We start from the raw sequence: 22,775 nt of genomic DNA, 5'->3' as shown, positions 1-22,775 counted from the left end.
AAAGTATTTCTTAACATTTCGATTTATATCAACAAGACACCGGCTCCTGTCCTTGTATCATAATTTCATATCTTGCAATATTGTGCCCCTCTCAGTTGAGAGCGTCTTGTCTTGTGACTCCTTGGCGACCTCATCTTTATTGGTGCCATGAAAAAAGCACCCAGTCCACACTGTGAAGTCGTTGGCACCAGGAAGGGTATCCAGCTGTAGAAACCATGCCAAAGCATACACTGGGGCTTGGTGCAACCCTCTTGCTGGTCTGTTCCTTTTGAATCATCCAACTCATGCCAGCATGGAAAAAGGGACAGTAAATGATGATGATGCTGATGATGATGATCTCTTTCACATATGGTTCTTAGGTTTACCAGTCATTCACGAGTTTCCATTCCTTGTCTAAAACCAATTTGCAGTTGACATATTCATTAATTCTCGATGTAATTCTTTGTCGGATGGTTTCTGTCAGTGGCAGAGTCTATAGTCACACAACTCATTAGGCTTATTGTTTTAAACTCTGTGCAGGCCTGAGCCTTTGGTTTCTTTGGTAACGGAACAAAGATCGAATGAGAAGTATTGGATTTGTAAACAGATATGAGGAATTGGTGAAATAGTCTTTAGTGACTTGTCTCAGAACAATAACTGCAGTGGAATATGAGTCAGCTTTCAGCCGTCCACTGTTGTTCACTTGGTTTCAAAAGCTTCGGAGATAATTTTGGAATAAGACTAATGTCTTATTCAGACATGTGCTTAGCCCCTGCAATGCATTAGAACCCCTATAATGGGGGAGGCATAGGGGAAACTGTGTAGAACAGAACTATACGTCATAGTTATAATAATAATAATAAGAAGAAGAAGAATGATAATGATAATAGTTCTGTTAAATATTAGCCATTTCTAATGTTGGAATAGTAATGCCAGTGATCTTTTATCTTTTACTTGTTTCAGTCATTAGACTGTAGCCATGCTGGGGCGCAGCATTGAACTTTTAATCAAACAAACTGACCACAGTACTTTTTATTTCAAGCCTGGTATTTATTCTATTAGTCTCTTTTGCTGAACCTCAAAGTAATGGGGATGTAAACCAACCATCACTTGTCAGGTGGTGGCAGGACACACACATACACACACACACACACGGCTTTTTCCAGTTCCCTTCTACCAAATCCTCTCACACAGCTTTGGTCAGCCTGGTGCTATAGTAGAAGACACTTGCCCAGGGTACCATGCAGTGAGACTGAACCCAGAACTATGTGGTTGGGAAGCCATGCCTGATGGTGAAAATTTCTTAAGAACCTCGCCCTTTTTTGTATGAAGAGAGAGAGAGAGCTTAATTGATCCAATATTCTTTGGCTGTATTATTGGTTGTTAGTCATCATCTGGTGTGGGTTGGCTTTGAAAGTCTGGACTTGCAGAAAGCATAAAACCTCGAAATATGAAGTGTGAAGACTTAGAAGATTGATTGAAATATGCCTTATCCGTTTGTATTGATAATGGAAGAGAAATGATTTAGCTGCAGTGAATGGTGTAGGTTGCAGACAAGCCATTGTTTTTATCAATATGAAATATTGGTCGGCAGGGAAATAGGTTAATACATTTGCATAGCTCTTGTTATACTTGTATTTTATTTCAACACCATTTATGTAAACTGCAACTGAATATAATACACACACACACACACACATGCACACACACACACACATGCACGGGTCTGAAGGTTTTGTAGTGTTTTTGCTGTTGCTACGAGAGGATATTTCAAACAATGCTTTTTTCATTTTTTTGTTTTTTCCATAATATTTATGCAGATTCTAAGCTGCATATTGACACCAGTGGTTATGGCAGAAGGTGTTAGCATGATACCCAGTAATTATTGGTATAAATAGCATTATAAATATAAGCAAAAATAAACAAGAAGCAGGGTTGCCATGCTTAAAGCCTTTTTCTGAGATTTTATCAGCTGTTCTGAAAGTTTAGCTGCCAATGAAATTATCTCCAGTTTCTGGCTGGAGAAGGGTTAACGACTTATCATAATTAATACTCATCTAATTCTCTTGCAAATGTTAGTGTGTATCATGTTACTTAATACCTTATCAAATAACTTGTTTGCTGCAGAATTATTGTCTTAGTCAGCCAGCTGTGTGTAAAATAAAAAGCCAAGAGAAAAAGAGGGGAAAAATACCCGACTGCCATTTGTTATTTGATTGAGTGAGGCTGATTGTTCATTTGAAGGCTGGCATTGTTTCTCAAAGAGAAAAATGTTGAGCATGGGGTCTGTGTTGCATTGTATTGCTTGTCAATGCATTCACAAAATGGTTTGTATCCCAGTCGGACAAATTTCTCTCTTCTCTCAGATGCTTATAATAGACTTTGACAGTTGGTGGTAGCTTGCACTACAAACTGATGACTGCCAGTTCTTGTGTTCCCTAAGAACACTGGTTCTCAACCCGGGGTCCATGTGACCCTAGGGGTAGGTTGGAGGAGGGCGTATATGATTTTGCTGTAAAAGTTTAGGTGCAATAAGCAGTTTATGCTCCTACAATGCGCAGTATTTTAATTTTGTTCTATACAAATCCTAATGATATTTAATTTGTCCTTTCTACTGGAAGAACAAGGCCTCAAATTTGGGGAAAGGGATTAAGTCGATTACATCGATCCCCCAGTGTGTAACTGGTACTAATTTTATCAACCCCACTGAAAGGATGAAAGGCAAAGTCGACCTTGGCGGAATTTGAACTCAGAATGTAGCAGCAGATGAAATGCTGCTAAGCATTTCACCTGGCGTGCTAACGATTCTGCCAGCTTGCCTCTTTACTAATTTCTAAAAACATTTAATGATTATGGAGATCCAGTAGAGTAGGGATGAAGAGAGTCTACAGGCCAAATAAATGGTTGAGAACTGCTGCCTTAGAAGGATCTTCCATTGATGTGGAACAGTTATTTGTGAATGTAAGGGAACTGTTAACTGGTGGTCATGTACCTGTGGTGATAGGTACACTGCAAAAGCAAAACAGCAATATCACAAAGCAGAGAGAATCTCCAATTTAGTGTTTACAAGACTTGGACAATGGAGAGAATTCTGATATGAATAAACTGATGCAAAAATTGCTTTAACTGCCATGCTTTTCCGTACATGCATGGACGGGATGGAATTTGTTTTGGTTGATGTTTCTATGGCCTGGTGCCCTTCCTATTGCCAATCCTCACCTGTTTATAAGTAAAGCAATATTACTCCACTTTGTGACGAAAATGGAGTAAATAGAAATTTCTTTAGTGACATTTCTTTAAATTCAATAAGAACACCCACCCACTCCTTGTTGCTGTGATATTGTCAGATGGTAATGGAACTATGTGGTATATTTGTCTGTCTGTCTGTCTGTCTCTTTCTGCATCTCAACCTCACCCCCACCCCCACCTCCACATCCATTCCAAACTCTGTTATGCTTGGTCCTTTATTTCTTGTCACTTCTATTTTCTTGCTGGCAACTTCCATTCCAAGGTTTATGAATAACTCTCACCCCCCACCCCACCACCTCATCATCATCATCATCGTCAATACTAAAAAGCTCTTTACAATTTCAAATGCTTTCTTACACATGTCATTCTCTTAATCCTCTAATCTGATTTGAACCTTCAATGAATTCAGACAATGCTCGGTATTCCCAGGTTTAAAAGGAAATAATACAACTGGATTTTGGTAGATTCTTTTTTTTTTCTTTTATTGATCCGAGTTTGGAGACTGTGAGCTTTAATAAATAAACTGTTGCAAGAAAATCATTCGTTTCACCAAAGGGGTTTATTTTGATCTGGTGATAATAATTAGTTTCTTCTTCTTCTTCTTAACTTGCAGAGTCTGTGTAAATAGATTAAGAAAAATTCATTTCCTCTACTATGTGAAAAAAATTTTTTGGCTATAACACAGAATGCATGTAATCTATATAAAGGAATGGCAACTGTTGATGATGATGATGATGATGATGATGCTGTATATGTTAAAGGGATGAGCTAACGTTGGTGGCTATGAATTAATAAAGAAACAGAATATCCATTATTGTTTGTTTGGTTTTCTCTTCAATCTAACATATTAATATTGCTTCCCTGTATCGTTTTAAATCTGCTGGAAACCCTTAACCTTTCTCCTCTGTTCATTCTTCCTTTTTTGTTTAGCTTTCTGTGGCTATTTCGAAATGTTCTGGTGAAAGCATTTTTGAAAACAATTGCTGTAATTTTTATTCATCAGCCTCAAAAGCTGGCAAAGTTGGTACTAATAGCAGTGCTGGACTAAAAACTTTATGCCATTTAGATGGGTCTGCAAACTCAAGTTGAGACAGATTTTATTGTTTTGGCCTTCTACTTTTCTCGAGTAGATAAAAATGATTATCACAACAGTAGCACATTAACCCTATAACGCCCACCTATTGTCAATAATCGTTGATACTTCAAACAAACACTGTGAATTTATGGGAAAAAATATGATGAAAGCTTTGACACACAGACACTCTAAATATTCTTAGTGTTGGAACAACATTATTGCATGCGAGCAATTATAAAATCTAGCATTTGTTGCAGAATTATTCACAGTTGAGTAATTTATCTGCTTTTACTGGTTGGTCATTGCACTGTGGCCATGCTGGGGTAGCATCTGCAGGGATTCTAGATGTTCATATTTGTTTTATTGATGTCTATTTATTGCATGGTTAAGTTGCCTTTTGTCATAATTGGTTATTGTAACAAAACTCATTCTGTATGTTATGTAAAAAATCTTATACACCATCTCAATAACATATGTATATATATATATATTTTTTTTTTTTGGTTTAGACCAGCAATATTGTTTGTCCATGGAACACTGGACTGGGATAAATTCCACATCATGATTTCACGGTCAACTACACCAGACCTATTAAAAATGGCTGCCAAATTGGAAGAGTTCTTCACCACCTATCTCACTAACAGCAAGAGAGTCCTTTCTGCTTTTGGACCGATTGGGGGATCAATGAAGAGCAAATCATCAACCAAACGCAAAAACTCAGAAGATTTGGGTATGTATTTGACAAGATGTTCATTTTGATTACAATCTAGATGTTGGTGTATATATTGAGATTTGGTTTTTGACTGTTTGTGCCTCTGTACATTTCTTAGTGGGATGATAGGCTCCTGACTTGCCACGTCTATGACATAGACGTGAATAGCATTTCATTTTAACACTACCACCCAGTCTCCCGTTGCTTTTGGCAGTGTCTATTCTGTTGCAAACTTTCAAATTAGATTCTCTGTTTCCTCCATCACTCGTGTTTTCTTGCAAATATTCAGAACAGACATCAACTTCACCCATTTCACTCATCTGCAAAGGCCATGGGTATGTTCCTTCTCTTGGAAAGTCTATCAACGAATGGGTTTCCTGCAATCACCTTCCCATCAACACTGTACGTAGCAGCAGTTTTGACTGGAGATGCAAGGGGCCATTAAATTTTGAGAAAATTTATTGATTTTAAAATAACTTTTTATGAGAATCTTTCATTCGGAGTAAGAAATTCATGCAGTGGTTTTCTTTCAAGATTGGATAACTTTTCTGCATCCTAAGATGATGCTTCAAGATTCTGTCTGACCTGTAGACTTAAATTTCCCAATTACATAACACAAGAAATAGTGAAAACTCTTTGACAGATTTGGTTAGCAGAATCTAACATCTAAGAATTAAATTTTAGGACAACATGAAGAGTACCGATATGAAGGTCCTTTTCAGTTGATTGCACCCTTTATATATTTTTTAGTGATGTTCCCCGGTAAGAAATCATTATTTAATCCTTTGAAATCCTAGAAATTTTACTTCTGAGAAACTCTTCTTTGCAGAGTATTCATAATCTGTTTAAAATACCACTGTTTTGGTGCACTAAAAAAAATGACTTTCTTTCTCGTAAAGATAAATTCTTTCAACTCTCCAATAATTTCGTTCAGAAGGATGTTGTCTTGCAGCTAAATTACTTGAAGAATTTCGACTAATTTACAGTTGGGTTAAATTGCTCAAATTCTCTCATTACCAAGTTGAACATGTCACTCCAAGCTGTGGTTTTTTTTTTTTTCTCTTGTTCATATTTACAAAGTTTTTGATATCATTATTGCAGTATGTATCAGATTAAATTAATTCACTGACCTGTCATTTTGAGCTTGCAGCCTAAATAAACTAGCATTAGTTTTCCAATAAATGGAAGCAAGTTTCAAGGAAAAACAGTATAACTTCTTAGTTTTATGCCATAGTTGGCTGAGAAACTTTCTATGTAATCAAGAATTCTCAGAAAAAAGATATAAACTAAAATCTAAAATGAAAAATGTAAACACAACAAAAAGCATCTCTTCTGAATTTTATTTCACTTTACAAATGGAATGTTGTCATAAAAGCTGTACAAACATATGTGCATATGTATATATATGTGTGTGAGTGGTGTGTATGTTTATGTATTGTTTGAATACCAGCGAGTTGAGAAGAATATTGCAAAGATGAAGGAATGAATGCCACGATAAAATGAAGATAAAGAAATAAGAACAACTGCCAAAGTTGTAGCTGTTGGTTTTGGTGTTTCTGTTCCTGTGTATGCATCTACCTTTTTACATGTGTCTATATGTTTACGTATGTCTGTATGAATATGCCTGGCTGTGTAGATATGTATGTGTGGATATGTATATATGTTGAATATTTACATTTAATGTTCCTTGCTATTTACTTAAAGCCCGCCCCTCCTCCCTCCCTCATTCAATCTTTCACTTGTTCCCTCCCTCTCCCCACTCCCTCCTCTGACTTCCACCCTCTCTTTTCCCCTCTTACTCTATTCTTTTTCTCCTCTCCTCCTTTCTTCTTTATTTCTCTTTCTCCCCATCACCCCCCCCACTTTGCAAGTCTCTCCTTTTCCATTCACTCTCTTAAACACCACCCCTTTTCTCTGTTCTCTCTCTCTGTCTCTCTCTCTCCTCACCTCCCTCTATTTGTTCCTCCTCATTCCTTCTGTTCTTCCCCCTCCTCCTCCTCCCCCTCACGCATGACATGCATATCTGCCAGAACTCTATTAATGTCAATCCAATCTACTGGTTGTTAGTGCACTTCTGTTTCACTTTGTCACCATTTAAGTGGATTAACCGTTTAGACTGGAGTCTTATCTGTTGGCAGTAATATTCAATTTCCTGCACACTTCTCTGTACACAACATTGTTACCATCAACTCAAACGCCAGCCCCACCCACCCCCACCCCACCCGCATCTTTCTACTGTTTTATTATAAATGTAATCTTCAGGAAATTACTTGTAAAAACACAGAACAAATAATCTATTACATTGCGGGTGTGTGTGTGTCTGTGTATATATGAGGAGCGTGTGTATATGTTTGCATCTCTGGCTGACCCACGCCTGGTGAATAACAGTGGGTAGATACGGGAAATGTGGAAGCTCATCGGATGGATTGTAATTTGTAGGCCTTGCTTTGTTGTGTTTCGTCATTTTGTTTGAGAATCCTGCTAAGAATACACATGTCTGTGCATTAATCAGTCACTGTGCATGTGAGGGTATGTGGACGTGTGTGTGTGCGTGTATATATATATATATATATGAATGTGGTTTTGGAGGGAGATATTATTTGGCCGGATACCATGGTGGCTCTCAGTTGAGTTCCAGCTTATGGCTAGCTACAGCGATCAGTATTTAATGCCTGTGACTGCTATTAGTTGCCAGTCACAACTATATATATATATATCATTGTCTTCATTTTAATGTGACCTCTTGCATTTCTATTGCTGGATGCTTTTCCTGTTGCCAACCCTCACCTGTTTCCAAGACAGGTTTTGATGGGAGACTGGAAATGGTCACTACTTGTATGATCGTGACACTTGTTACTAACGTGTGATGTCAAGTAACATGCACACAACACACACACCCACACACAACACACACACCCACACACAACACACACACCTCACACACACACACACACACACACACACACACACACACACACACAACCCCCACCCCACACACACATATGAGCTTCTTTCAGTTTCTGTCTACCAAAAAACATGGGGAACAATACAACCAACTGAATGTTTTATAGCAATGCTGTAGCATGGCCCCATCAAATGGTAGAAATCAATAACAAAAAATCACTTGACAATAAACGTTTGTCAATCGTCCATTGGTCTCGTTACTTAAAGCAATTGGATGTGTTTTGTACGGTACATGTTTATAACAAGAAGGTTTGGGGGTGGAGTGAGGTCACTGGGTGTATTGTGGTATACCATTTTATTCTATAGACTGACGATCTCATTATTTGGACATTAACCAGTATTTGAGATAATCTGCTGCAGCTAAAATATCTTTTTTCAAGCAGCTGCAAATCAGATGGATTTCACCATTCTGCACCAAGAACCTCTCTCTTCCATTGCTTTGGTACAGTCTCAGTCTCATGTTACATGTCGGTACCAATAAATTGTAGGTTGTTGAGTGGTGGCTTTTATGCTGTCTTACGGTGTGGAAATCTAAAATTTAGCATCTGGTATGGTTTGGTGTTTAGCACAATAGCTGACGTTGGCTTTGCCTTTCATCCTTTCAGCATCAATTAAATAAGTACCAGAAGTACCAGTTATGCACTGGGGTCAATGTAATCGACTTTGTCTGTCCTTGTTTGTCTCCCTGTGGACAATAAAGAATTTTTTAAATAGTAGCAGTAACTAGCAAAACTTACTTGTTATTAAGCAACAGTAATAGAGATGGGTGGAATATGTCTATAAATCTCTTTGTTCTTGTGCTCATGTCATGTGATGGTTTGAGCCCCCATGAGGAGCCTGTTGTATATACCATCATAGTGATGTTGATATTCCCTTCCTTGTAGTCCAGGTTTTGGCTCCATAGAGAAGAATTCTGTGAAGAAGGCCAACCTTGTTGGTTTTGAAATGCTTGATTGCCAGAAATGTAGAAGCTTGTTACAGGGACTCCAGATTGAAGAATAGAAAGAAAAAAATCAATATTGACAGTGACAACAGCATTAGAAATATCCTCAATTCCATGTACAAATGCCCCTTCTCCCCACCCCCAAATAAAAGCTACAAGATCCACCTCTACATGTGACAAGTGAGAAAACATTTTTATTTTAAAATCTGTCTCACAAATCATTAAGGGACAAACCTAAGGGAGAGAGAAGACCAATCTTTTGCCGGGTTATCCATTTACAGCTGAGTGGACTGGAATAATGTGAAATGAAGTGTTTTATTCAAGAATATAAAACATTGTCCAATCTAGGAATCGAACCCAAGATCTAACGATTGCGAGCACAGGACCCTAACCACTAGGCATGTGCCTTCACATTATCCAGTTTATAATTAATGATAAAAAGGTATTGCAGGGGCGATGCTTACCCTGTGCACACAAGGATAAAATAAAATAAAATTCAATTTAATAAATATATTTTCAGATGAATTCATATTTCAACAAAATGACATAAAGTGTTATTTCCCTTGCTTATCATTTATGCATATATAACAAAGAAACAAAACATTTTGATTCACCAGTCTGCCAATTTTGAAGATAATCAAACCGAAATTTAATGAGTTTGAGCCACTCACCTAATGAGTATTTATGCAAAATTTGGTGAAAATCCATTCAACTGTTTTCCTGTAATTTTGCAAACACACAAACAAACACACTAAGATGAGTGACTACAATACCCTGCTTTTGCTTATGCGCGCAGGGTAATTATTTTCATTTTACTGTCTTACATATACTTTCAGTAAATTTTTAAGGGACAGATTTTGAAATAAAAAGACCAGACTTTACAATATCGTTTCCAAGTCTTCTTTGTTTTAGTAGTTTTTTATTTTTTATGCAATTGCCATGATTCATGTTTATGCAGTTAATATTACAAATTCCTTTAATAATGGTATGTGTATATGTTGCGACTTAAGAATGGGATTTATCTCTGTCGTTCATTCAATGTTGGTGTACTAACCTGAAAAATTTGTGTGAAAATATCCTTAAACCTAAAATTAAAACTAAATGCCAAATAAGGGAAATCTTGAAGTCATGTTGTTTATTTTTTCTTCTTATTTTGTTTCTTACATTTTTTTTATTATTCTTGTTGTAGGAGTAAGCTACAGTTCAGTTTGGCATCACCGACATTGGCAGAAAGTCTTGGTTGTTGCTGCTGGATGTAGTTTTTCCATGTTGCCATCCCCTTTACCAAAGGAAGGTACTATTTTGGGAGGAACGGTTACACTTAAAGGCAACAATCTGTCTCTTGCCTGTTTCCATGGCTTCAACTTCCGTTCAAAGTCTTGGGCCATCTTCACCATTAATGAACCTGACATCATATTTGCTACAGAAGCTCAAAAGAGTGCTGAAGGAGGTGAGTGAAAACTTCTTTTTACCAATTTCAATAACTAAAAAAAAACAGGTTTGAAGTAGATAGGTTTTCTTAATTTGTTTTGTACGATTAGTCTTTAATACATCCATCCATTTTTCATCTCCAGCCACTATTCCTGGGAAGGCCAGGAGGGTGGGGATAGAGTCCTCAGGCTCCTTCTCCCTAGGGTCATGCCAGAAGCAGCTGTCATCAAACTTTCTGGCTGGATTCCCAATTTTGACCAACTGAGATTCTGGCTGGCATTAATTTGTCCATGGCAGAATTTTCTTCTTTATCTATCTCTGAATCCTGTAATCTCTTTCTCTTAGTTGCACTCATGCACCCCACTCCCAAACCTCCTTTCTTTTCCATCCTTTCCCAATTTTCATTTGGGTGTGGTTACTTGCTCCCTCTCATACTATAATGAAAGGTCTGTCTGAAATGTCACAAAAACAGCTTTTTTGGTCTCCAAGTTGTGACACAACAAACTGCTAACCAAAAGCCTTTTTTTCTTTTTTTTTTTACATAGTGTGTTTGGAATTACCTTATTCTTTCCTTTTTAAGATAATAAGGTGTGAATTAAGGAATGCTTGGTTTCTACTTCTACGTAGTTAAGTGACCTTGCAAATCATAGATATTCTGTTGTTAGCTTGCAAAACTCACCTTTTAAATGTTGGTAAACATGAAAAAATCGATTTGCACATTGAACGTAACACAAACTGATAAAGAATGATGGGTTTTACTGAAACATTAGGGTTCTGTATGGAGGTTTTCTTGGAGAAGATTTACCACTCTTCAGGAGACAGAGTTATACAGTCCTGATGACCCAAGGAAAGAGCATACATGTGCTTCCTTGAATCATTAGAAATGATAGCTAAATCTGTCTCAAATTTTAAAAAAGGAAGAACACATTTGACGATAGAGTCCCTGAAATAAGGGCCATGCAACTGAGATTTTTTTGGTTGTGTGATGAGGAAAGAAAACCTGGAGAATTTGATGCTGACCGGAAAGATTGAAAGGAAAAGAAGCAGAGAAAGGAAGAGGAGGAGGATGTGGATGTCCAGCTTGAGGAAGTGGTTGGAAGAAAGAAGCTTTAACCATCGGGAAGAAGTGGAACTGTTGAAGAAAACAAAGAACGGAGAATTGTGGAAGGACATGGTTGCCTATGCCCTACGTTCTGAATATGGCATCTAAGGAGAGAAAAGGTCCCTGGAAAGTAAAAAAAAAGACTGGATAGTCTTGAGTCTGCTTGATCAAGGCCAACCTTGGGCTAAACAGCAGCCATTGAACCCAGTGTACCTTGGAGATGTGAGAGATGATTAATTTCAAATAGAAATCCAATTATCTTTGAGCAAGTGTAATAAAGGTAAACATTTGACCAGTTTGCTGACATTCATTTACAAATGGCTGTCCGAGATAATAAACACTGGCTAATTGTGTTTTATTGATTGGTTTCAATTGTCATATAATTATGGGGAAATAATGAACAAAGACAGGAGGAGACACAGTTTAGAGAGGGCAGGGAGGGTTAGGGTCGATTCTATATGGAGCCCAGTACTTATTTTATTGACAGTAAAAGAGTGAAAACAAAGTGGATTGTGGTGGGATTTCAACTCGGAACATTAGCATCAGCATCATTGACATCTTTGTTGTGGGAATTTTATTTTGTTTCTTTTGTTTTATAAACTAATTGTTTGTTTGTTCATCTGAAAGAACCCTGTCAATAAGGACCTGGGCATTGTGATGCAGCTGGGTCCAAAAGTCTGCTTCCCTCCTACACTGGCCTCTTCTAGAAGCCTCTCCTTCTATGATTACTTTCAAAGAAGCCACACCCACCTTACCATTTTCTTTTCAAAATGGACAATTGGGTGATCTCAATTGCTCATAAGGAAAGATGAATGAGTAGTAAAGATTTTGAATGGTTTTTTGCTTTAGTTGATTATTATATCACTGTCTTGGACCACCTGCAGGATGCATTCCTTTCTGCAATTCTCCATACACAACCATCAACAGCCATCAATGGTCCAATCTGGTGATGCTGTCTTAGGCCTATTGAATTGTGAACATGAGTTTGAGAGGAGCTTATTTCTATTCCAGGTGGAGTTTGTACTGAAACCTTCTTAACCAAAATGTTGATAAGCAGTCACAAACATGCCTGAAATAGCCCCTGCCCCCTGCCGGTGTTATCACCAGTTTATTAAAGCTCAGATGTGTAGACATTGGTGGTTGGACATACTTGTATCATAACAATACTGAAGTGGGACATAGGAGTGGGGTCTGGAAACCCAGCAAATGCAAGAACACAACCTTATTTAATACTTGTTTCAGTTAGGAGAGATGGAGAAAGGTCTCCCCCCAGAGAGTATCTGTCATTTTATGTCTTCCTTAAAGATATGGCATTGTTATGATTGGGGATCTTGAAGATGTTCAGCAGTTAATTTCTTTCTTCCAGTATTTTGGTGGGGTTTGAAGGATTCTTTATTTAAATTTTTTAGTTTGTTAATTCAACAGCCATGAGCAGATCAAACTGATCTTGTGAGCTGGACATCCAACTCAACTCTGTTGGGGACAAAATCAATTGATAATAGAATGTATATTATTTAAAAACTTCAAATATGTTTAAAATATGTTAGAAAGGGGGGGGGGGAACTAATATAGTAAGGGGAAAAAATATGTTAGAAAGGAGGAGGGGAAACTAGTATAGAGTTCTTACTCCAAATTATTGCTTGGATGGATGCACATAAACATGCACACATTTGTTTCCACAACACACACACACACACACACAGGTAAGAGTTGGTGATAGGAAGAGCATGCAGCTGCAAATTCTTGCTTCGAGTGAGTCCCTATCCGACCCATGTTAGCTCAGAGGAATGGATGATGTTAAACTGGCACTTCATCATTTACGACAATGAATGTTCCAGTTGATTCAATCAAAAGAACATCCTGCTTGTGAAATTAACATGCAAGTGGCTGAGTACTCCACAGACACACATACCTTAACATTGTGACGGAGATGCAACATGACACACAATGTGACACCATGGCTGGCCCTTTGAAATACAGGGACTATTCATTTTTCCCTGCTGAATGGGCTGGAACAATGTGAAATAAAGTGTCTTGCTCAAGGACACAATCCACTGCTAGGAATCGAACCAACAGCCTTACAACTATGAACCAAATACCTTAACCATGAAGCCACATTCTTTCACTAGGATGTTAAAGAAAAAGTTGAAAACACACACACACAGACACACATCAAAAATTAAATCTATAAATATCTAAATCAATAGATATCAAAACTGCTGACACCATATAAGTAAATTCCCGATTCAACTAATCAATACAGGTAGGTGTGTGTAGGTAATCAGTCATAATTAATGTTTGTAGAATCGCAGCAAAGGAAAAGATCTTAGAGAAAACGAAAGCTAAGGAGAGAACGTTATTGAAAATTTTAATATTCAAATAAGTCGATTGATTTTTGAAGTGTGTGATAAATATTCTTTGAAGGTAAATGGCAATGTCAGCAGACACTTTGGCAAAGTCATGTTTTATATGGAGGTAATTAATTGCCAAAGGTAAACAAGAAAAAAAAGTAAGTTTGCAGTTTTTTGTTCTTTTACTGGTTTCAGTCATTGGAATATGGCCATGCTGGGGTACTCCCTTGACAGGTCCAGTTGAACAAATCCACCCCAGTACTAATCCTAGTGGTGTTTTCTGCCCGTCTACTAAGTTATGGGGATGTAAACAAACCAACAGTGGTTGTCAAGCAGTGGTGGGGCAAATACAAAAATAAACCAACACGCACACACAGAGACACATGATGGGTTTTTTTTTTGCGGTTTCTGTCTACCAAATCCACTTACAAGGTTTTGGTCGGCCTGAGGCTGTAATAGAACACTCTCTGGCCAAGGTACCATGCTGTGGTAGTGAAACTGAAACCTTGTGGTTGGGATGCCAACTTCTTACCACACAGCCACATATACAAAGGAAACTTTCATTTTCTAGTAGAAAATATTGGCAAGAAGTATCACCTCAAACCAAGTGATATATTTAGAATAGTCAACTAGTTTATATTTTAAGAAGAGTTTTAAGAATTTTGAGTTGATGAAAGGATTGTATTCCTCATTGTTATAAAAACAAGAAGGAAAGAAACCCAAAATTTGGTGCAAAGTATTTCTTATGCTCCAGTCATAGACAAACCACAAGCTTTTCTATTTCCAATCTATGGTTGAGTTATTCTTATTAAAGTTCTATATTTAGAATAATCTGCTTAAGGGAATAATCCCTTTTTCATATTCATTGGGTGTAATTCTTTACTGTGAGTAACTTGGCTAAGTTTTGCTGTACCAAACCTTAAGAATGTTGGCGGACGTGTTAGCTCACTGGGCAAAATGTTGAGTGGCATTCTGTTTGTCTTTATGTTCTGAGTTCAAATTCCACTGAGGTCAGCTTTCTCTTTCATCCTTTTTGGGGTCGGTGAAGTAAGCACCAGTTAAGTACTAAGGGTTGATGTAATTGACCAGCTCCCTCCCCCAAAACTGCAGGCCTTGTAGCTATAGTACAAAAGGGTTACTATTACTATACACAGTGTGGCTGTGTATAGGCATAGGCATGGCTGTGTGGTAAGAAGCTTACTTCCCAACCATATGGTTTTGGGTTCAGTTCCACTGCATGGCACCTTGGGCAAGTGTCTTCTACTATAGCCTTGGGCCGACCAAAGCCTTGTGAGTGGATTTGGTAGACAGAAACTAAAAGAAGCCCCTTATGTATGTGTTTGTGTTTGTCCCCCCCATCATCGCTTGACAACCGATGTTGGTGTATTTACATCCCTGTAACTTAGCTATTTGGCAAAAGAGACCAATAGAATAAATGCTAGGCTTACAAACAATAAGTCCTGGGGTCAGTTTGTTCAACTAAAGGTGGTGCTCCAGCATGGTCACAGTGAAAATGACTGAAACAAGTCATCATCATCAAAAGAATAACGTAATTGAAAAGTCTGCTGGAATGCACGACACGTTACCAAAAGGCTTGAGCTTTGCTACATGGTTCCACTTCTGTACTCCATGTAGCTTGATTGCACCCTTTACATCTCTGGGTAGGTTAGCGTCTGGAGTTCAAGCCACACTGACTAGTGAATATGAACTGCAGTAAATGTAATTGCTCATTTCAAGCTTTATATAACATATGCACATTTCAGCATTGGCACTTTGGTGCAAGGCCATTGGCCTGTTGTGTAATGCGGTTGAATCGTTTCCTCAGTTTTAGCAGCAAAAGATATATATTTTCATTTATTTTTACATCCATTCTCTCATGCCAGCATGGGTTAGACCAGGCCTGGCCAACTCGAATTACTTTGTAGGGCACTTTAATCACAGAAGGGTTTTATGAGGGCCTCTTGTATTCTGACAGAATTGAAAGCATTTGGCTTTCTTGTGCTGTTATTACAATAATGGATGAACGATTGTTGATTCAACAGGAAATGTTATCATTGCAAAAACAGTAGCATCTTTCTTTTTTACTTTTCATTACAATCTTTAATGTTTGATAAAATTTTTAAAACGTTTGTTTAAATAAATCCATTTCAAGAAAGTATCAAGCAGGCCACAAGATAAAAGTCTGGGCCTCAGGTTGGCCAGCCCTGGCTTAGACAGATTTAATATTTAGGCATTGTTTTACAACTCTGAGCCCTTCCTGTTAATAACCTTTATCTGATTTTCAAGTAAGGAATTGCATAAATGAGTGGATGCACACATGACAGGTCAAATGAATGGTGGTGACTCTGAAGGAATGAGGTGTCATACACACAAAAGCAACAGGGGGTGGGGTGGTAAGTGTGCATTAATTATGTATGCATATTGTGTATGTGTGTGTGTTCATGTGCGTGTTAGCTGTGTTTAGATGGGTAGATTGCAGTGGTGTTATGGTGAGTAGGTATGTGTCTGTGTATGTCACTGCTGTGAATGTGTATGTGTTCACCTCAGTAATGTGTTTGCATAATGAATGATATATGATATGATATGGATGTTTGTATGTATGTGTGCATATATATATATGTATATATATATATATATATATATATATATTTCGTTTTTGGATTTGATTTGCAAGATTCTTTATATGAGTTTGTGTGTTGAAGCATATTCTGTTTAGGAAAATAAAAATAAGAAAAAAGTGGAAATTTTACCGGTGAGTGTGTTATATTATAAGGCACAAAAAGAAAATGACTCTCCCCAGACACAACATTATATATATATATATATATATATATATATATATATATTATTTTTATTCTTTTGACTGTGGCCATGCTGAAGCATCACCTTTAGTTGAACAAATCGACCCCAGGACTTATTCTTTGTAAGCCTAGTGTTTATTCTATCGGTCCCGTTGGCTGAACTGCTAAGTTACAGGGACGTAAACACGCCAACATTGGCTATAGAAGAAGACACTTGCTCAAGGTGCCTGGAACCATGTGGTTGGTAAGCAAACTACTTACCACACAGCCATGACTATGTATATATGAAAGCAATTAATGATGTGTTAGAATAAACAGTAATTGTCAGTCCGTTAGCCAGCATCAGTTTCTCATAAATAGTGTTTAGTAGCGAAAATGTTTACAAGTGAAGAAGGAAACCAGTTTATGTATTTTGTGTGTCTTAAAAGATTCAGAAAATTTCCATGATGTTCAAATATTATTCCAACAACGCAGTTAAAATATAGAGTTTCTCTTTAGAAGGGGAGACTGTGTTATTGGGAAGAAAATGCATGGTTTATATATTTTTAACTCTGTAAGATAAGAGGGTAACACTTTCAGCAGAAGTTAGGAAGATAAAGGAGGGGGGGAGATAAAATGAAATAAAATAAAACAAGATAAAGTAAAAAGTAAAAAAACAGTAGAGTAGAAGGAGGTGGGGGGGGGGCTTCAATTTTTGTGATAGATTTAGGGATATAAAAGTTTTAAAGGTTCACGGATGTGAGACATTAAGAATATATAAAAGGTTTATGGATATGGAAGTAGATGTAGACATGGGCAGGTAGATGAAGAAGACAGACAGACAGACAGACGGGCAGGTCAATAGATAGACGGATAGATTAATAGTTTACTCTTCTCATGGCATGTGACATGTAGAGAGCCTTGTTGCTTGGTGTTAGTTTTATCTTGTTAATGCTTTCAAATCAATCCTTCTTTGTTAGAAATTGTTTGTTTTTTGTTCTTATTTGATGATGGATAAAGGAGGTCCTGGAAGCAATAAATATATTTCCTCATTCCAGTGGTTCAGGCTTGGTGTCTTCTTCTGAATGAAGTATTCCTCTGTGATTCTGAGGTGAATGTGTTCATCCCCCTTGCTAGTATATGGGTGGAGAAACCCCCCACCACCGTGCTGGTCATGTTGGAACATGGCGCTGGGTAGTGTGGCTTATTGAAACTGGACGGATGGGAAAACTTACTTGATTATTGTGATTTTAACATTCACCATTCTTTAGTTGCATGGGTCAAACAGAATCCATTGAGACAAATTTTCTGTGGTTGGGTTCCTTTCCTGTTGTCAACCCTTGCCCATTTTCAAGCAATTTCTCCATTGGGGCTGAACTTGAAACCAATGTTGTTGAACCTAGACAACTGAAAATAAATACTGTTAGGTATTTAGTCCATTCCTCCGAGCCAAAGGATTACATTTATGGCCAGCCAAACATCAATATGGAGGCTTCATGCTTGCCATATGATATAAAGTGAGCTAATGTAGTTATTTTTCTCCAATGCATTCACATCTTCTGCTTAACTAATTCTTTCTTGCTTTCAAATTATTCCCCAGGAACTTGTATTGTACAAGATCTCACCTTCCGTGTTGGACACGACACCACTCAACACATCAGCGAAAAGAATATGGCAACTATTTGCAAGTTATCTCGTGGCCATTATATGCCACCCCCTTTCACCAGTGTTCGGGAATGGTTTCACTATGCTTTTGCATCAGCAGAAATTAAAGGTAAGTTGTTCTTGTTATATCATCTGGCAGACGATGCGGCTAAATTGGTCAACATCCTTTATTTCTTGTGGATCTTGAGTTTTGGTTCTTTCATTTCACTTCTATCTTAAAATACCAGGACAGAAGTTGTTTAATTCCAAATCTGTCCCAATCAAGTAGACTTATGATCAAAGGGGTTTCAACCATGACCATCATGTCTCTGTATATTAGAAACTATAAAGAAAATAGTAGGCTGGGATTTGAGGGAGATTTGGCTGCTATTTTATGTGGTTAAATTGTCTATTTCCTTCATTATTTCAACTTCCATGGTATTTTAGTGGAGTGTAAAGTGGGGTGGGTTTGATACAAAATTTAAAATCCTTCACAGAAGAGGACATGAGATTTTTGTGATTTCATGTCTTTTGCTAGGATATTAATCATGTCAAGGAGTTAAAATTAGAACCATTGATAATTAAAATTGGGGCCTGAAATTGAGGACCAAGCTCTCACCTACCATCTTCAATCTCCTCTGCAACATTTTCACATTCATTACTTCATATATTTTTTTTCCATTTCCCCCAAAAGATTACACCTTAATTGATTTGGCACATCACCAAAACACCTTTTATGTTTTCACTCTTATGTAAACAGTAACACTCATGGTGCCTGTTCACACACACACACACACACACACATCCAAGTATTTTCAGTCGATCCTTTCTGCTGTGCTATACAACATTTTGTTTGTGTAGATACCAAGTTTGTTGGGTAATCTACCTAAATGTATCTCGGCTACCAGTCTTTACAGGTGACACAGAATTACATCGCATGATTTCTTTTATATTCTGAAACAAGGTCTATCTCAAATGTTTGGAATTTCACTACAGATGAGTACAGGACTCTGTTGTTTCAGCTGCTCTGCTTTTTATTTCTTTTTTTTTTTGTACGGGTGTGTGTGTGTGTGTGTGTGTATGAAGTCCTAGAAATAGCAGCCAGATCTCCATTTAGGCTGTAAATCTTTTATGCCATATGCACAGTATTCCTGTAATAGGTTCATAAAGGCGGGTGGGGGTTCACTGTCTCTCTGACTATAACTCATTGAATCTCTCCATGTAATATTAATATTTATTGGTACATTTTGAGATTAAGTCTACTTTGTTTCCATTGCATTCTGAATTGTTCCATTAAACTGAAATGTGTGTTTTTTTTTTTTCTGCCAAACAAAGTTCACATCTTTTGGCACCTGTCACATAAACTTTGGCCTGGTCAGTGTGATGCAGTTCTACTTCTATATTAATGTTTGCAGAAATAATATAGAATGTGTCAATATTTTTTTAGTTTGAGTGAAAATGATATTGAAGTAAATGGCCCTTCACTGATCCTGCCAAAGCTTAGAACCAAAGTGCCAAAATATATAAACTTTTCTTGGCTGAATTATATCTGAATTCATAAATGTTTTCAAGCCAACAGAAAATGTTCTCCAAATGTGAGCACAAAAATAACTCTTGTATGCTATTAGGTTAGTAATATCCCCACTTAAATGTGAATGTTCTGTCAAAAGTAACTTTACTGTGGCAATTACCATATTAATACTGCCTGTCTTGCTAATAACTATTTTTTAACTAGCTCTTGCTTAGATTAAAGCTTGACTAGCAGCCAGTATTTGTTGAGCCAACAAAGTGGTGAGCTGACGGAACCGTTGGCATGTTGGGTGAAATGCTTAGTAGCATTTTGTCCAAAGTTACATTCTGAGTTAAAATGCTACCGGGGGTCGATAAAATGAAATAAGTACCAGCTGGGCACTGGGATCGATTATCATCATCATCATTCCTGAAATTACTGATCTTGTGCCAAAATTCAAAACCATTATCTATTGAGCCAATCAGAAAACATTTTCAAAATTCATGTCACAAAGTGAACCATTAAAAGATTTATGGCATCTGATGAGCAAATGTGGAAGACTTCTTCCAGTAAAACCTTTGAAGCAGCAAGAATTTAACACTGAATTCCTGTCGGTTTGAGATATTGAAATACTTTGAGGCTTTCATATTTGAATAGCCACTTCATACGTGTGTGTGTGTGTATGTATGTATGTGTGTGTGTGAATGAAGGCATGTGGCTTAGAGTTTAGTGTTGCACTCACAGTTGCAACGTCGTGGTTTCAATTCTTGGACTGGCTGTTGCATTGTGTTCTTGTGCAAAACACTACATTTAATTTCATGCTGCTTTGCTATCACTTTCACATCTGACATGTGGCACACTGTGCACCTGTGTACGTGCAGCATTGATGCGATGGAGGCAGTGATCAAATGTGCGGCACCAATATTTGGCCACTGTAAACACAGGTGTCCCACGGAAGTTGCTGAACCCTCATCTGTCATTTGCAACAGGAAAGTTCACCGTGTGTGTGTGTGTGTGTTGTTACTATTATGCAAAAGTGTTATAAATCCAAAACGTTTCTTTTTCAGAAAAGAAAAAAATAGTTTCCCCATTCCATTTCTTTTTATATTTGCAATGGTTCCAGCTTAACAATAATACCTTTGTTGGGTGCATAAAATCGTAATCCCATGCATGTATGATATTTTCTGTCAGAAATATGTGAGACTTACTACACTTCGGAGTGATGCTATCTTGGCATCTAAAGCAGCTGGAGATACGATAATTTGACCAAAAGAACTGGATATTGCAAGAAAAATTAAATATGAAAAAAAAATACACATTTGGCCAAATTTGGACACGTGACAGTTTAACATAATAGCAACAATATATATATATATATATATATATACATATATACATATAATGTACCTAAGTAAGTTTGTGTTTTGTCCTCCTGTGTAGCATGCCATCTCTTATAATGGTAAAACAAAGTGCTACAGCCTTTCCATTTGAATATAATCTTCCCTACCATCCTTGTATCAACCGATGTTCGATGTCTTTTTATTTAAAAAATAATTATCAGTGATAGAAGTGGTTTTAATACCGAAACATAATATTCATCCCCAGTTAAAAGTGGATGTTGTGTTGGAACACAGAATACTGCGTTATTTTCTATGAGAGAACCTCTCAGCTGGACTTTGTGGTGCAAATAAGCACTCATGTCTATATTGCTAGCAGTAGATAATCATCCGCTACCGTCACTGGAGCTACTGGATCACGTGATTTCATCCTTCCTTGTCATTGGTAGCCGTCCATGGCTGTAGATAGCAGAGATTTCTCTGTCAGCGATGTATATATAGAATCTCAGTGCCTATTCAAGCATGGGTGTTACTAATAGCCAGGGGACTAATTGGGAAAGTAATTAACCAAAGATAGTGGATTGGCAAAAACCATTGATATATCTGCTCTTAACATACTGTGTTCAAATCCTGCTGATGTCAATTTTATCCTTCATTCTGCTGGGGTCGATAAAATAAAACAGCAGTCAAGTATTAGGCTCAGTTGAATTGATTAAACCTGTCCCCTTAAAAAGAGTTGAGATTTTTAAGTGGACTGAGTTTGCAGCCTGGTTATTGTTGTTGCAGTTGTTGTTTAACCCCAGGTCAGTTTTAATTGAGCAGATCATATTGAAACCTGCCCCAGTTTTGATCATACAATCTCTTCTATGATATAGGGAGATTTGACTGCTATTTCTAGCAGGTCATTTTTTTTTTGCTTTGAGACTCCCTTGCTGGCTGGCTGGTTTGCATCCTGGCTTTTAGTGCATGATTAAAGCTATAAATGACTTTAAACTGATATGCTATTTCAAATAAATATTATCATTTGGATATTTTCCAAACCATGATGGATACCCTTATAAAAACCTACAAACAAAACATTAAAATTCTACATAATTAACAACTTTCAGTTTTTACACACACACACACACACACACGCATGCACACAACCTTTCAACTTTTCGGGATTAGTTCTTGCAATTCAATTAGGATTGTTGGAATGAATGATAGACTTTATTTGTGAATTGAGTAATTGCTTGGACAGAGAGCAGCAACCTTATCTGCCGATAAAGCTGCTTCGATGGATTTATTATTTGTGTGTTTCGTCTGTTTCTTCATCATTGCTTCTTCCGTCTCAGCTTGAAAAAACCGACTTTTTACTGGATTAGGCCAACCCTCCCTGGCCTACCCCAAATTAAGTCCATCTATGCTTATCAGTTATCAGCAATATTTCTATGGTTCTGAGCTTGTTGTTAACTGACTGAATATTGCTTTTTATCATGCTCCGATGCTGTCCGTTCGTGTGTGTGTGTGAATACACTGACTGATGTGTTTGTATTGAAGACAATGTTATTTTGTAATAAAAGGAATGCCAGTTATTTCTGGTTATTCTTAAGGTCCCATCCTTGTAGCAATCAGCTTTTGGAGTTTAGCGCAATACATCATCGATCTGTGTGTGGTGTGGGTGTTTAATAGCAATAAAACACTGCTGTTTAATCC

At 37.4% G+C, this 22,775-nt stretch overlaps 1 protein-coding gene across 13 annotated transcripts in view; it reads left to right on the top strand.

Annotated features, from left to right (window-relative positions):
• The window catches only part of LOC115218343 (transmembrane protein KIAA1109 homolog), a 275,576-nt gene that overhangs the window by 231,593 nt on the left and 21,208 nt on the right, over nt 1-22,775 (top strand). For all 13 annotated transcript variants that reach the window (XM_029788097.2, XM_029788096.2, XM_036508510.1 and 10 more), the window contains 3 exons: nt 4,813-5,033; nt 10,112-10,372; nt 18,187-18,360. In XM_029788097.2, the coding sequence (XP_029643957.1) occupies nt 4,813-5,033; nt 10,112-10,372; nt 18,187-18,360 (656 nt within the window). The remainder of the gene's footprint in view (nt 1-4,812; nt 5,034-10,111; nt 10,373-18,186; nt 18,361-22,775) is intronic.

The sequence above is a fragment of the Octopus sinensis genome, linkage group LG13 (genome assembly GCF_006345805.1).
Source record: "Octopus sinensis linkage group LG13, ASM634580v1, whole genome shotgun sequence".
Classification (NCBI taxonomy): domain Eukaryota; kingdom Metazoa; phylum Mollusca; class Cephalopoda; order Octopoda; family Octopodidae; genus Octopus; species Octopus sinensis.
The sequence above is the reverse complement of the archived record's forward strand: the minus strand, read 5'-3'. Positions and strand labels throughout refer to the sequence as shown.